At 40.1% G+C, this 12,845-nt stretch overlaps 1 protein-coding gene across 1 annotated transcript; it reads left to right on the top strand.

Moving 5' to 3' along the window:
- Positions 1-3,502: 3,502 nt before the first annotated feature.
- RPL22L1 (ribosomal protein L22 like 1) lies at positions 3,503-12,296 on the top strand. The gene is made up of 4 exons (XM_078668104.1): positions 3,503-3,548; positions 5,886-5,975; positions 6,264-6,385; positions 12,046-12,296. Exons 1-4 carry the CDS (start codon positions 3,540-3,542, stop codon positions 12,188-12,190), a joined length of 366 nt encoding a protein of 121 aa, XP_078524230.1. The 5' UTR covers positions 3,503-3,539; the 3' UTR covers positions 12,191-12,296.
- Positions 12,297-12,845: the final 549 nt, after the last annotated feature.

Raw genomic sequence — 12,845 nt, 5'->3', positions numbered from 1 at the left:
ATCAGATTTTTTTTTTTAAACCTGGGGAGCCGGGATGAGCTGGAAACAACCCACACCTTCAGTGTGAGAGACATTGTGTATGAGAGACGGCAGTGTCTGTAAGAAAGACAGCAGTGTGTGTGAGAGAGACAGCAGTGGGTGTGTTCAAGGCAGAGTCAGCAGTGTGAGAGAGACAGCAGTGTGAGACCTTTTATTTATGTGTTGGTTTTTGAAACATAAATAAAACGAATTATTTGCAATGTCAATAGCATAAACTTGCTTAAATACGTGACCTATTGCATTGAAAATGCAATACAAATCGCATTTGCGAGAGATTAAGCTATTGCCATTGTAAATGACAATGCCATTTATTTATCTGTTTTCAAAACCAACACATAAATAAAAAGTTTGTAATTCACAATGCCGATAGCTCAAACTTTTCCAAAGGCGAAACCGTTGCATTGTAAATGCTTGTTCTTCACTGTTAGGGTCCAAAATTATACTTAGGCTTTTCTGATCCCACCACCCCAAAACTGATGGTCCTATTTTAGACACGTACAACTTTCCCCTCGTGCTCCTTCCTTTAAACCAAAATGTGAGCCATCTGTAGCCCAGCATCTCAATCCTTTTCCCTGAAAATCCCACTGGACAAATATCAGAACTCCTCAATTGATCACCAATTTCCCCCACAAAATGTTTCTTCCATACTTCCTCGTTTACGATAGTGTAAGGTGATCCGGAATCTGCATAAACTTCCACCACCACACCCCCAAAAGACACTTTACATAGGGGTTTCCCTTCTAAAGCCTCATCCGATATATTAATGACGTAATTACCACTCACATTCTTTACCCATTCCAAACCCTCTTCTTCTTCCTCAACAATCTCCTCTTCTTCACCCCAAACATATTTAACGTTACTGCGTTTGCGGCACATTTTTGAAAAATGACCTAACATTCCACAAATCCCACATTTCTTATTAATAGCAGGACAATTCCTACTAAACGCTAAGTGTTCCTTGCTATCGCACCGATAGCATCTTCTTTCTTCTCCCCTAGTGTCCTTCCTCTGAAATCTATTGGGTTGAGCGTTCCATCTTCCCTGTGCATTAGATTGAAATCTTGTTGGAGTTTTGTTATGTGGTGTAACCTTACAAACGGCACCCGCTGTTTTCTCAAGTTCCGTCTCTTTTACTACTGAAGAGCACCTTCCTGACATTTCAGCTTTCCTCATAATGGCTAACACCTCTTCCAATGGAGCATCGCCATTTACCCATAGTCTATCCTGTAGAGTAGTGTTATTGTTATGCATCACAAGTTGGTCCCGTATCAACTCATCGTTTATAGCTCCAAACTTACAGTCAATTGCCAACTTTTTTAACTCATCCACCCATTCATCCACTGTCTCCGTCTTGTTTTGCTTCCTTTGAAAGAATTTGTGTCTAGTTACACCCATACACACTTTCGGTGCGAAATATCTATCCATGTTTTTTATAGTTTTCAAAGTCATCCACATTCGCATCCTCAATTTTGTTCATTCTAGAGTACGTTTTTAGACCAATAGCTCCTAAACCATGTAGTAGGATCCTCTTTTTCTGTTCGGGTTTCATTTTCTTCTCCTCATCAATTGCCTCAATGTAGTTGATAAAGTACTCCTTCCATTCAATCCATTTAATTTCCGGCTTAGATCCCGTAGCCCAAAATGGTTGTGGAGCATTTATGGTAAAATTCTGTTGTGCCATCTTGTATTGTACAACTTCAGAATTTTCACTAGTGATGTTCTCCACAGAATCCCCACTGTCCATAAACTATATAAAAATTGTGCTTCAAAAGGTTTCACAATTATATAAAGTTTCTCCTCTTTATTATGCTCCCCGACCGTCTCACCTGTATTTTCCTTATGTCCAACAATTCTAATTGCCCTTAGTACCTCGCGTAATCACAAACGCGGTAACAGCGTCAATTTCACCACTTCACAACGATATGCGCGTTGACTTCAAATTCCACAATGTGTTTTCCCAAAATGGCCGCTGCGCTAGGTTACGCTGCGTGCGTCGACTCGTCACTTCCTTGTACGCCAGCTGGTGTTTCACGCGCTAGACCCTCGCGCTTCCAGAGGGATCGTTGCTCTGCGCGCATCAGTTTGGAACTTAGCCCCACATTCAAAAACTGCACCACGGAATCGCTAGGCAAGGTGTGACCTACAAATATCACAAAAGACGCGGTATGCCGATTTGTCTGCGCGCTTACCGCATGAAGGTCTCCGTAGTCTTTTTCTTCTTTTTTTTTTTTTTTTAATTACCGGGATTCTCCCTCATGATGCAGCATGAAGCTGTAAGCCGACTTCGACAGTGTAGATGGTTTCCAAAAGGGTTCTTCTGTACTCCGATCGTCGCCAATTGTAAAGATGCACAAATCCATAGGTTGAAGTATATACTTTAATGTAGCAGGTATACAAATACAGGTGAGCGCCAGGGAGCGTACGCTGCCTTCCACCGTGGCTCCTTAACTGTCCCCACAATCATAGCATGCACATAACATTCCAGATGACATCATTACATTCCAAGTCAGTCTCCCACGAGCCTTAAAGGAAAACCCAACATAACAATGGCTAAGACACAGCCAATAGCTATAGCATAGGGGAGACCTATTGCCTTTGCCAATGCTTGTCTGTTATGCCGCTGTGAGAAAGTAAATAAAGTCAAAGCATATTCTCCGTCTCCCTTTCCTTGACAGAATTTATATTTTCCTTCACACTAGCTAGGATTTTTTTCATTATTTATTTAAACGTGTGTTGTCTACCTCGTAGTCCATTAATTCTGCAAATGTGAACAATTATTGCAGATCCGCCGGTAACAGCTATTACAAGTTCTATTAAGCTGGACAATAGGCCTCGTGGAATTTGCTATGACTGTACATCCTGGCTCGAAACCGCAGACGGCATTTATGGGAAGACAGGACAGTCACAACTCCTCCGGGTGAGACAAGTTAGTATTCTGCCCAGTACCGTTAACGCCCATGAGCATCATCAGGTTAGGTCATAGACATCGAAGAAGGACATTACATTTTCTGAAGCTTGTTGACAATAGCGCTATATTTGAACAGTGGCGTCCAAGGCTAGAAAATTGTAAAATTAATGAAAGAAAGCACAGTTTGTCTATAGAAAAATCAAATGTATTCTCTTTCAGGAAGGCAATTTCCTGTTTAATGTCCTTGCCGTTAAGAATGTATATCTATGCAGTATAGATGTTTGAATATTTTTTTTAATTATCGCTTGTGTGCTTTTGAAAACACTGTAAATTATGACGTTTGAAAGTCGTTCATGGAAGAAGTTAATTAATCTTTGGACGTCCCATTGACTAGGAATACTTATCTTCTTTCAAAGATGGCCTCCTCTGGTGTAATTCTTAAATTTTTACGACCTAGCTAACACACTAGAATCAGCCAGTGAACTTTCTTCCATACCTTTTTCTGTTTCTTGTACGTGATGACGCCACGACGTATATAAAAACTTCGGTACGCCGCTGTCACTTCCTTTTTGTCCCCTAGCAAATCTGAAAGATGGCGCCGGTGAGTGCGGCGTGGTTTTAAATTGAGTATGGTACTAACCGGTTCTCTTAATTTGCTGGATTTTGACAGCTCTATGTGTTAGTTGTCCACGTGTGTCTCACTCAAGCTTTCAATGTTACTAAAATATAGGTTAAGTTGCCAGCGAAAATGTTTCGTAAGACTCATATCCAGCCTGCACCGGCGGTCTTCACTCGTCAATTCCCTTACATGCCAATAGACCCGATATAAGCGGGAGGGGAGCCTACCGATTTTATGCAGCCAAAAATTGGGTTATTTTTTAGATGGTCTCATTCTCAAAATAGCCTCTTTTAAAACATTTTTTTGTAGAATTCAAATGGAACTTCAGTCTCCTGACCCCCTCCTCTAAAAAAAAAAAACCCACTTGAATTCTTGGCATGAATGGCATTAATCACACTTTGCCTTTTTCATTATCCCGCAGCATACTATAAGCCTTCCTTTAATGTTTACCGTTTGTTTACTATTCCATGTTCTTCGACAAGCTTATTTATCCTGCACTCAAATTTCCATATTTCCCTCGTAATTTCTTGTGGTAGTGTTGTTGCTTTCTAAACACGTCTCCGAAACGGAGTTTTATAAAAGGGCCACACACTGTAAGATACACTAGGAATACTACGTAAGAAATGTGATTTTCAATTATCGATTTTTAAGTTTAATTTAAACTCTGATTTCACACCTTATAATTTTTTTTATACATTGTTAGGGACTGCTCTTGGGCTGCCTGAATAACCTGCTATTCGATTTACCTGGGCTTCACTGACCATCCCTTTTCGGTGTACTCTTAAAATACCCTGCCTCCCTTCTGGCGAGGTTGGTGCATATGTATTCAACCCATGCTTTCCCATTCCTGTACTGGGCTACGGGCCATCCGCATATGTACCTGTGTAAGTCCGCCTTTTAAAACTTTACTTGATTATTACGACTGTAGCAGTTGAAGTGGTACTTAAAGAGCACAGCATAAACCTTAAAAAGCCGACACAAGAACTGCAGAGTAAATTAAAACTGTCCGCTAATACAGTGAAGTGTTTCTCCATTTATTACCTGTCCTTTCTCACCTGCCCTTTCTCATGCTTGCGCTTTAGGATTGGATAAAAAGCACCACTCTGGTTACTGAAGCACAACGCCAAAACTCTTCCCACATAGGATCACAACAATACAAGACTACTAATTGCACACTCCACCGTATTAGTCTTTTACAATTGAGTTTGGAGGACTATAAGTGATAAAATGCACTGCAACAATGGCTGCCTCTGCCTTGCTGGTGTTCCTCCTGTATTACACCCAGAAGGCTCCCACATTTAACGTGTAGTGTTGTTGTTATTTTTACTGTCTGACGTTGGTAGGAAAGGACGATTGAATAGGGCTTTTGCTTGGAGTGTTATATAAAGATGAAATGTTGGGTATGATAAACGCAAAGGGCTGCCAGTGTTATGCAGGTTTTAGACTTTTGTTAGTGCTCTAATTCTAAGTCCTTCATTTTGCTGGTGGGTGAGGAGCAATAAATGATTACTGCATATTGGCCTCCGGGCCTTGCCATAAATTAGTATTTCAGCTAAGACCTATAGGACATAGATGGTTGCAAAGTACAGACTAATTTTGCGAATTAACTTTTGTGTAGGGTGAATACAGTCTGGAGGTGTTTAGACGGTTGTACATGGTTAGATAACAAGTAGGTCCTAGATTATCTAGGTTGATTGTACATTGGTAGACTGCTGTGCCTTTACTGCAGAGTGGACATGATTGTTTTGAAAGCTGTGGGAAGTTGAGGTATACGCTTCAAATTGTTGCTTTAGCTCTCTGAATTAAGGGTTACCTTTTGGAGTACATTCTGCAAATTCCCAACTGCCAAGATTAGAGGTCGTGTGTGGGTCAGACAAGTATCTTCTGAGGCATCTTCAACAAAGAGGCTAAAACATTAGCCCTACTCAACAGACCACGATTTAGTAATGTACTACATGCATCCTTTTTATGCCAATCCTCTAGCACAACAATTTTCTGTTTGAAATTGGTCTAAACCTGGCCGGTACGCAAGGTCCGAGGTGCCACTCATACTGTAACATTGGCTGTTCTGATATGAATTATCTAGCATTTCATATCCCTTTCACTGTCTGGAGTAGAAAAGTAATGGGACACTGACAAAATGTGGTGCTAACTTGATGCTGCGTTAATGTTTAGATTCATTGTAAGTCCACCCATGCCATTTTTGTAAAGTATTTGTTTTTGACCATATAAATGCGGTCTTCTAGTTGGAATTGATTCTGCATCAATGCTCGTCCTTTCTTTATCTGAAAATCGTTGTTTTCATTATTCCTTTAATAGAAAGATAGAAAATCAAAGAAAGCAAGCTGGAAGTTCATCCTTGATCTTACTCATCCAGTTGAAGATGGAATATTCGACTCTACCAACTTTGTAAGCATATTTATTACGAAAGATGAACTGCAGAACTAGTAACACTGCACTTAGCAAAATTGTTGTTTAGTCAAATCGCCATTTATTTTAATATATAATTTAATGTTCCAATGTTTAAGCTTGTTATACGATCAGATTTGTTTGTTCTGTTTTTGCCTCGTATTGTTTGTCAATTATAAACTGGCTTGCATAGATATTGTTTAACAATTTTTTTTGCTAGGGTTAACTTCCCTAGTATGAGCCTAGGGCACCATTCCCTAGTGTCCTATTTTTGTTTTCTATTAATAGGAGCAATTCCTGAAGGAGAGAGTGAAGGTTAATGGAAAAACTGGAAACCTTGGAAATATTGTTCATATTGAACGATTGAAGAACAAGATCACAGTGATCTCAGAAAAACAGTTCTCGAAAAGGTGACTTCTATCCCAGATATTTTATCTTCTATTTTTGCTTTGATATGTTAAGTTTTTACCCGTGATTTTGCATTGCTGTGGAATAAATATAAATCTGCTAATAGGGTTATTTTAAAACGTTAAGTTTGTTGCTTACTTAGTATTTTTGCTGACCCTGGTTAGTTTCAAACTGCTTAATGGAGTACAGAATGGGGGACGATGGGCAAGGTCACTGTATGGGAGAGTGGCAAAGGGAATACCTCTATGTTGGTTGCATGTATAGCACGTGGTTGCCTAGGGTAGCATTGGTGCACTGCAATAGGAAAGAATAAATAGGAGCCATAGTAGGTGGGGTGTAGGAGAGGATGGAGGGACCATGTCATACTGGATACTTAAATACACCTTACTCCACTCAATACCGCATCGAAACACTAAGTGAAGGGAGTGGCATCCTGCTGGGGTGTATTTTGAGCAGAGGGGCAGAAAAGTTGACTTGGAATGCCCAGATGTTGGTTCCGCGCCCTCCATGTGACTGGAATCAAGCTATCCTGGCTGAAGAGGGGTGAAACCGATCCTAGGATGCTTGTTTCCGGTCCAGGTAGGACCTGGCCTGGCAGTTCGGGCTAGACTGTTCCCATGAGGCACAGGGTCAAGACTGATTTGCATATGGTTGGGTTCAAACTGGAAAGGTATGTTGAGCAAAAAAAGATGGATTTAGGCCCAGATGTCTGTACTGGGGTGAATGTATGACCTTGTTCTGCATTCTGCCCATCAACTGTTTTTGCATTGATTTATTAAGCAATGGCTAAAGGAAGAGATTTCATTAGAATGACTTGGCCTGTCTACTCCGTAATGCCAGAGTAACAATTACCCTCCAACGAGTCTCTCCTTATCAAAAGCCCTTTGCTGACAATTCTCATTATCTTCATCTCTTAAATAATAAACTGTTCCTAAGCCGAGCACCCTCTCTCATGAGACATTTTCTGTATCGAAGCACACAGATCATGCACCCTTATCTGCGGTACAATGGATATTCAATAGCAAATGCTTGACCAGTTTTATATCCTTTCACCCCAAAAGATGCTTCAGATTAAAGGTACAGCTGTAATTGAAAACTGCTGCCTGTTTCTTTAGTTTATTTTCAAAATGTGGCTTTCTGATTCATTTTATTCTTGGTTCAGACTAATAACCTGGCAAATCTTATTCAGGCAAGTTTATATTCATTTCTATAAACTTTAATATAAATCTGTAAAGATAAACTAGCGACCTGCTAGTTATGGAGTGTATTTTTACCTGTCCCTGCTCAGTGTGATAAGTAGAGGTGGTCCTTTCCCGGCAGTTACCAGAGGATTTAGCACCTTACTCAGGACAGTACAATATATACCTGCTGTTTCAGGCAAGCCTTAAGTCTAGCAGGTCACCATGGTATTTCAGTCCGAGTTGGCATATGCCTTTTGCACTCCCATGCTTTGGCGAAAGTGTTGACCAAACTTGCAGTGCTTTCGCACATGCTTAATGTGCCTACTTCAGTGGTATAATTTCCAATACATTAAATTACCAGGCAAAAGACTCACCTTGCCCTCCACCTAACATTGTGAATTAGTAACTAGAGAGCTTAGATGCTCCTCAGTTTAGTGTTGCAGTCTACGGAACAAGTTGAGTTTGCATAAAGGTACGTATCTGTCACCTCCAGTGGGTAGAGGAGGCTGTTGCTGTAAAACATCCCTCTGCAGGTTGAAGGGCTGGCATACGTTTTTTGTCTAGCAGCTCTCGTTATGTGATAACCTGTACTATTGCCATTTTTTGCTGATTAACTTAAAGCAAACACTCAGTGATTGCTTTATATCGCCCCATTTGTCTACGTGCAGAATAGTGTAGTATGCTTTTTAAATTTTAATAGTATTCACACTACTTGTCATTAAAACATATAAGATAATTCTGCAATCCATATATCTGTAAAACCTAAATGTCTTTCATATAAGAATTCTCTCTCCGAGTCAAACAGTGAATTTTTCTGTTTTCCACAAACCATAATTTTTATGCTATTTTTGGCCAATGGTCAAAATACACATTTAAATAAGTGTCTTTACCAATGCATGTTTTGGGGGTAGTTAAGTTTCCAAGAAGGTTAGGTCATTATACAAACTGTAAGGTGTGACTTACCAGTAAGGTTTTGGATGCTCTTCAATCTTGAGATTAAATATGCCCCAAATAATTGAGCACAGCTAAAGACCGTTTCGATTTCTTCGACATCACTGATCAGTTTGTAAAATCCTGGCAGCAAACACAAGTAGTGGCTCTTCCACACATTTTGTTCATAGAAATCTCCAGTCCTAATCAGGCAAGTGACTGCAAATGTGGGGGATCAGCTTCACCCTTGGTGCCTGAATTGTCACAAGAATGACCCCTAAACATGCATTTAAACCTCTGCTCTCAAAGTAGTTCAAATGAGGGAAAGGACACACTGAAAGCCTAAAACGTACAAAGCTTAGAGTCCCATTTTTCCCATTGTATGACTTGTGATAGTAAATTGCTAGGCCTCAATATTTCCTGTTAAACAAGATGTATCCTGGCATCCAAGATAAGGTCCTGAAATTTTAGTTCAGTGTAGGGCCCACATGATTTTTATGACAACTTGTTGGTTGCAATCTAGTTGCCAACTTAACGTTTGTCTTCAGAAGGAAAACTTTGGTGTTTTGATCATTTAAATTAAACTTGTGTATGCAATTGTTAGTTTGCTTCACTGACTTTTAATGCGCACCATAGATAATTCAAGATGGCTAGATGGTAGATGTGAAGAAAGGGTTCCAATATGCTGGGTACCAGCCTTACAGGGGAAAGATTAAACACTTTAGGACTCGTGTGGAGAACTGATCAGGTAAAAAGTGGGTGTAACAGTCCTTCATTAGACCATTCACTTTTTTTGGTTAACAAACGTCCTTGATCAGAACCTGCAACACATTGTTAGAAAGTAGTTGTTACAGAAAACCCGCAGTCACCCAAAACAAAGCGTTTCTCAGATTTTTTTTGTTGATCCAGGTTATCAAACCAGATCACCTTACCTGCAAGTGGGCTGGCCGCTTTACCAAATGTAAGGAGAGCAATTCAGTCACTATAGCTAAATGCTGAATCTACCTTGGTTGCAATGGATGAGCCAATTTTCCATTGCGGTTTTCATTTCGCAACAGTGCTAGTTCAAAACGCCTCATTACCAAACTGGTGAATTATAAAAAATCAAGGAGCCTCCATTCATCCTTATGTCAAACCGACCAGACTGCGCAAGCTGCCTGGTTGCAAAAAGGACTTCAAGATTTTAACAGTAGCTTAAATCACGCCGCATGCCTACCATTTTTTCGTCTTTAACTCTTGCTTATTTCCTCGTCTCAGCTTGTCATCTTGTTTGTCCCTTCCCTGGAGCATTGCATTATTACCATCTGATTTGCTGCGTCTATCCTTCCACTGTTGCACGCTCCCTCGTGTGCTCTCCTCACCCCTGATTTTCTCTTGCTTGTGTGCTTCTCCCACACCTTGTGTTGCTCCATTTCTTGTGTCCGGTTTTCTCCTCTTTGCCCCATTTGCCTTTATTTTTACTCTAACCTCTGTCCTCTCCCCTGACGAACTTCTCCGTTGCCCACTGAATTGATGTGGTCTAATTTTAAGTCTATTTTGGGGGTGTGTGTTTGGGGGAGGGGGATGGCATGGGGGGGTCAGGGTTATTGGCAGCCCGCTTTAAAAAAAAACGCAACTTTGTTATTTTTTTTATTCCTAACCATCTTGTGTTGGGGAGTAGGAAATGACACCCATATCAAATTTGAAGGTGTGGCTGTGGTGACACTTGTACATGTCAGCCACTATTGCGTTCTGCTAATGCTCTACAGCGTCTCCAAAAGACACTGGGACAGCCAATACTCAAAGACTTAGCCAATTAAGTAAGCAATGCTCCACACCAAGAATTAGAAGTGTTTCCCATAGGTAATGATTGCAGGAAAGCAGAACGTTTAATCCACAACTTTGAGATCTGTTTCCACAAATTATTGAAAGGAATCCACACCGGTTTATGTGGTTAGGTTTCACTGCATTTACCCCTCTGTGTATAATATCTGCTGGAATAGTGTAAAGGAGATGACTCATGTTGACTGGTCAAATCTTCAGTTAACCTATCTGGTCTCTGGTAGCATTCTTAAAGCTCCAACATCCATAAACATTTGAATAACTTGTTTAAGCGAAATGTTTGCTTTACCTGTTCACTTTCAATGCTAGCCAGTTTAAAGTTTGATTGTGGCCACACTTGAATCATTAAAATTATCTTTCTATACTGAACCCCACAGCTTGATTCCACCTTTTGTAGTGGAAACTAGAAGACTAATCTGTACTGAGCTTAAGGCCGCAGCTGAAGCAGAACCCAGTTTTATTGTTTTATGCCAGTCTTCGTACATCAGACTTGTTTTCAGTGGCACACCAATATTTCCTAAGTAGAGTGATGCACAAAGGATGAGCACCAGCGGACAATACCCTACATCGTCCCCAAAAGTCATAGTAACCAAGTTGCTCGGTTAAAAATGCATTACATTAATAAAGGTGGGCCTTAGTGAATTCAAAGCAAACAGTTGGGGCTTCTGGAAGCAAGATAGCTAGGTGTCTCCATCCACTATTTATCATTGTTGGCCTATACTCATGTATTTAGTCAGTTTTTATTAAAAGCAGTTTCTTTGTTGTCCTTGTCGTGGTAGGTGGATTCACACATACAATTAAGTTATATTCTGTATGGTTGATAGGCATGTTTGTCAAACTATAAGGCCAGGCAGCTTTTAAACTTGCATTTTAGGATAACTACAATAGTGCAACTGCAGGTTTATAACCTTACTGATGGCAGTTTGACAATTGGAAAGGTCAGCAGGGCATCTATTGGTTTATCCATTTTTATTAAACACACAGTGATGGGATGATCGTAATCTAACCACTCAAAACCGCTCGGGGTATCGTTCAAACTTGTTGTTTTGCCTACCATGCCACCTGTTTGGCCCCAGCTATATGCAAATCCGTTTGACCCTGCTCCATTAGGAAAAGTCCAGCTTAAAGTGCCCAATTATGACTGGCTACAGAGTCAGCACTCGACATTGACTTGTTTGGGTAAGTCTCCCACATCAATTGCTTGTGTCCTTGTGGCTAGCCAATTGATTACCATAGTTACTTTTTCTGACAGTCATTTGCTTGCTTCGGATTCTGTGAATTATTTTTTTTGGTCCCTCTGGTGCTCATCTCTTTACCGTCCCATTGAATGGTAGTGTTTCATTGCTCACATTAAGAGAACTAGTGTTTTCTTTTTACTTCAGCACACCATGAGCGAGGATTTTCTTGCTCTCTCCGTACGTGTAGCTGTCCTGCTCAAGTACCATTCTATGCCTGGAGCTTCAGGTCATGTTTCCTTTTGCTGATACTGTACTGGTCTGAATGCCTTCTAACAAAGTTAAAATTGTTGGTTTTCAGATGTTCAGGTTTGTTTTTTTACAGAAATGTTTATTGCATTATGTGGATTGATATAAACGCCGTAACCTGAACAGTTCATGTTAGTATTTGTTTTTCAAATTGTATTAAGGAATTTGATTAGTCTTTAAGTTCAGGCTGTTTTGAAAAATGACATTACCCTGAAAGGCAGCTAACAATTTGCATATTTTTTAAAGGTACCTGAAATATCTTACTAAGAAATACCTTAAGAAGAACAATCTCCGTGACTGGCTTCGAGTGGTTGCATCTGACAAAGAAACGTATGAACTGCGCTACTTCCAGATTAGCCAAGATGAGGAGGAATCTGAATCAGAGGACTAAATATTTGGAAATGGATGTGAAACAATGTGCATAAAATCAAACCTAGTAACTATACAGGACTGTGACCTTGGATATTTTGGAATAAAGATTTTGTTGCCTTTGTTAATTTAAATGTTTTTTTACTCTAATACCTTTGGGGTTTTAAAGTCATGCTTTCAACTCAGTTTTATAACAACTTGAAAATCTTGCAGAGTATATCCTTGGTGTTGTGACAGATGAAAAACATTACTGAATTGTGAAGCTCGATATGGTGCTCTAAGAGCCAAAGGCATCTATTGAGTCCTCTGGTGCACATTGTGCTGCTTTGCCACTTCGTGCAAGCAAGGCACCATATTGAGCCATGCAGAATGCCTTATAATTGGGTAGGCACTGTACATGAGTTAAAGTTATCAGGATTTGCTGAATGCACTGCGCGGGTGATAAGCGTTGCAGGAAATCCAAATGTGCCTTGAAGAGAAAACAAGAACTAAGGGCAATGGAGACGCTACTCGCTAGGAAACAGGGTAGTCTGTTTAATTGCAAAAGCAAGCTGTGGAATAATATCAAAATTATGTACTGATAGTTATGCACAATCGCTATGAAAAGGTTTAGGGTGATGTCAAAAGGAAGAGAGACCACAAACGCCCTGGTTTTTATTTTTCACAATCAATTTTTA

This window comes from Lissotriton helveticus, chromosome 11 (assembly GCF_964261635.1).
Source record: "Lissotriton helveticus chromosome 11, aLisHel1.1, whole genome shotgun sequence".
Taxonomy (NCBI): Eukaryota; Metazoa; Chordata; class Amphibia; order Caudata; family Salamandridae; genus Lissotriton; species Lissotriton helveticus.
The sequence above is the reverse complement of the archived record's forward strand: the minus strand, read 5'-3'. Positions and strand labels throughout refer to the sequence as shown.

What these genes read in the sequence shown, in the direction of transcription:
- RPL22L1 (XM_078668104.1), top strand. An exon ending in TATTCGACTCTACCAACTTT is followed by an intron (nt 5,976 to 6,263) that starts GTAAGCATATTT and finishes TTCTATTAATAG; the next exon opens with GAGCAATTCCTGAAGGAGAG. An exon ending in GAAAAACAGTTCTCGAAAAG is followed by an intron (nt 6,386 to 12,045) that starts GTGACTTCTATC and finishes TATTTTTTAAAG; the next exon opens with GTACCTGAAATATCTTACTA.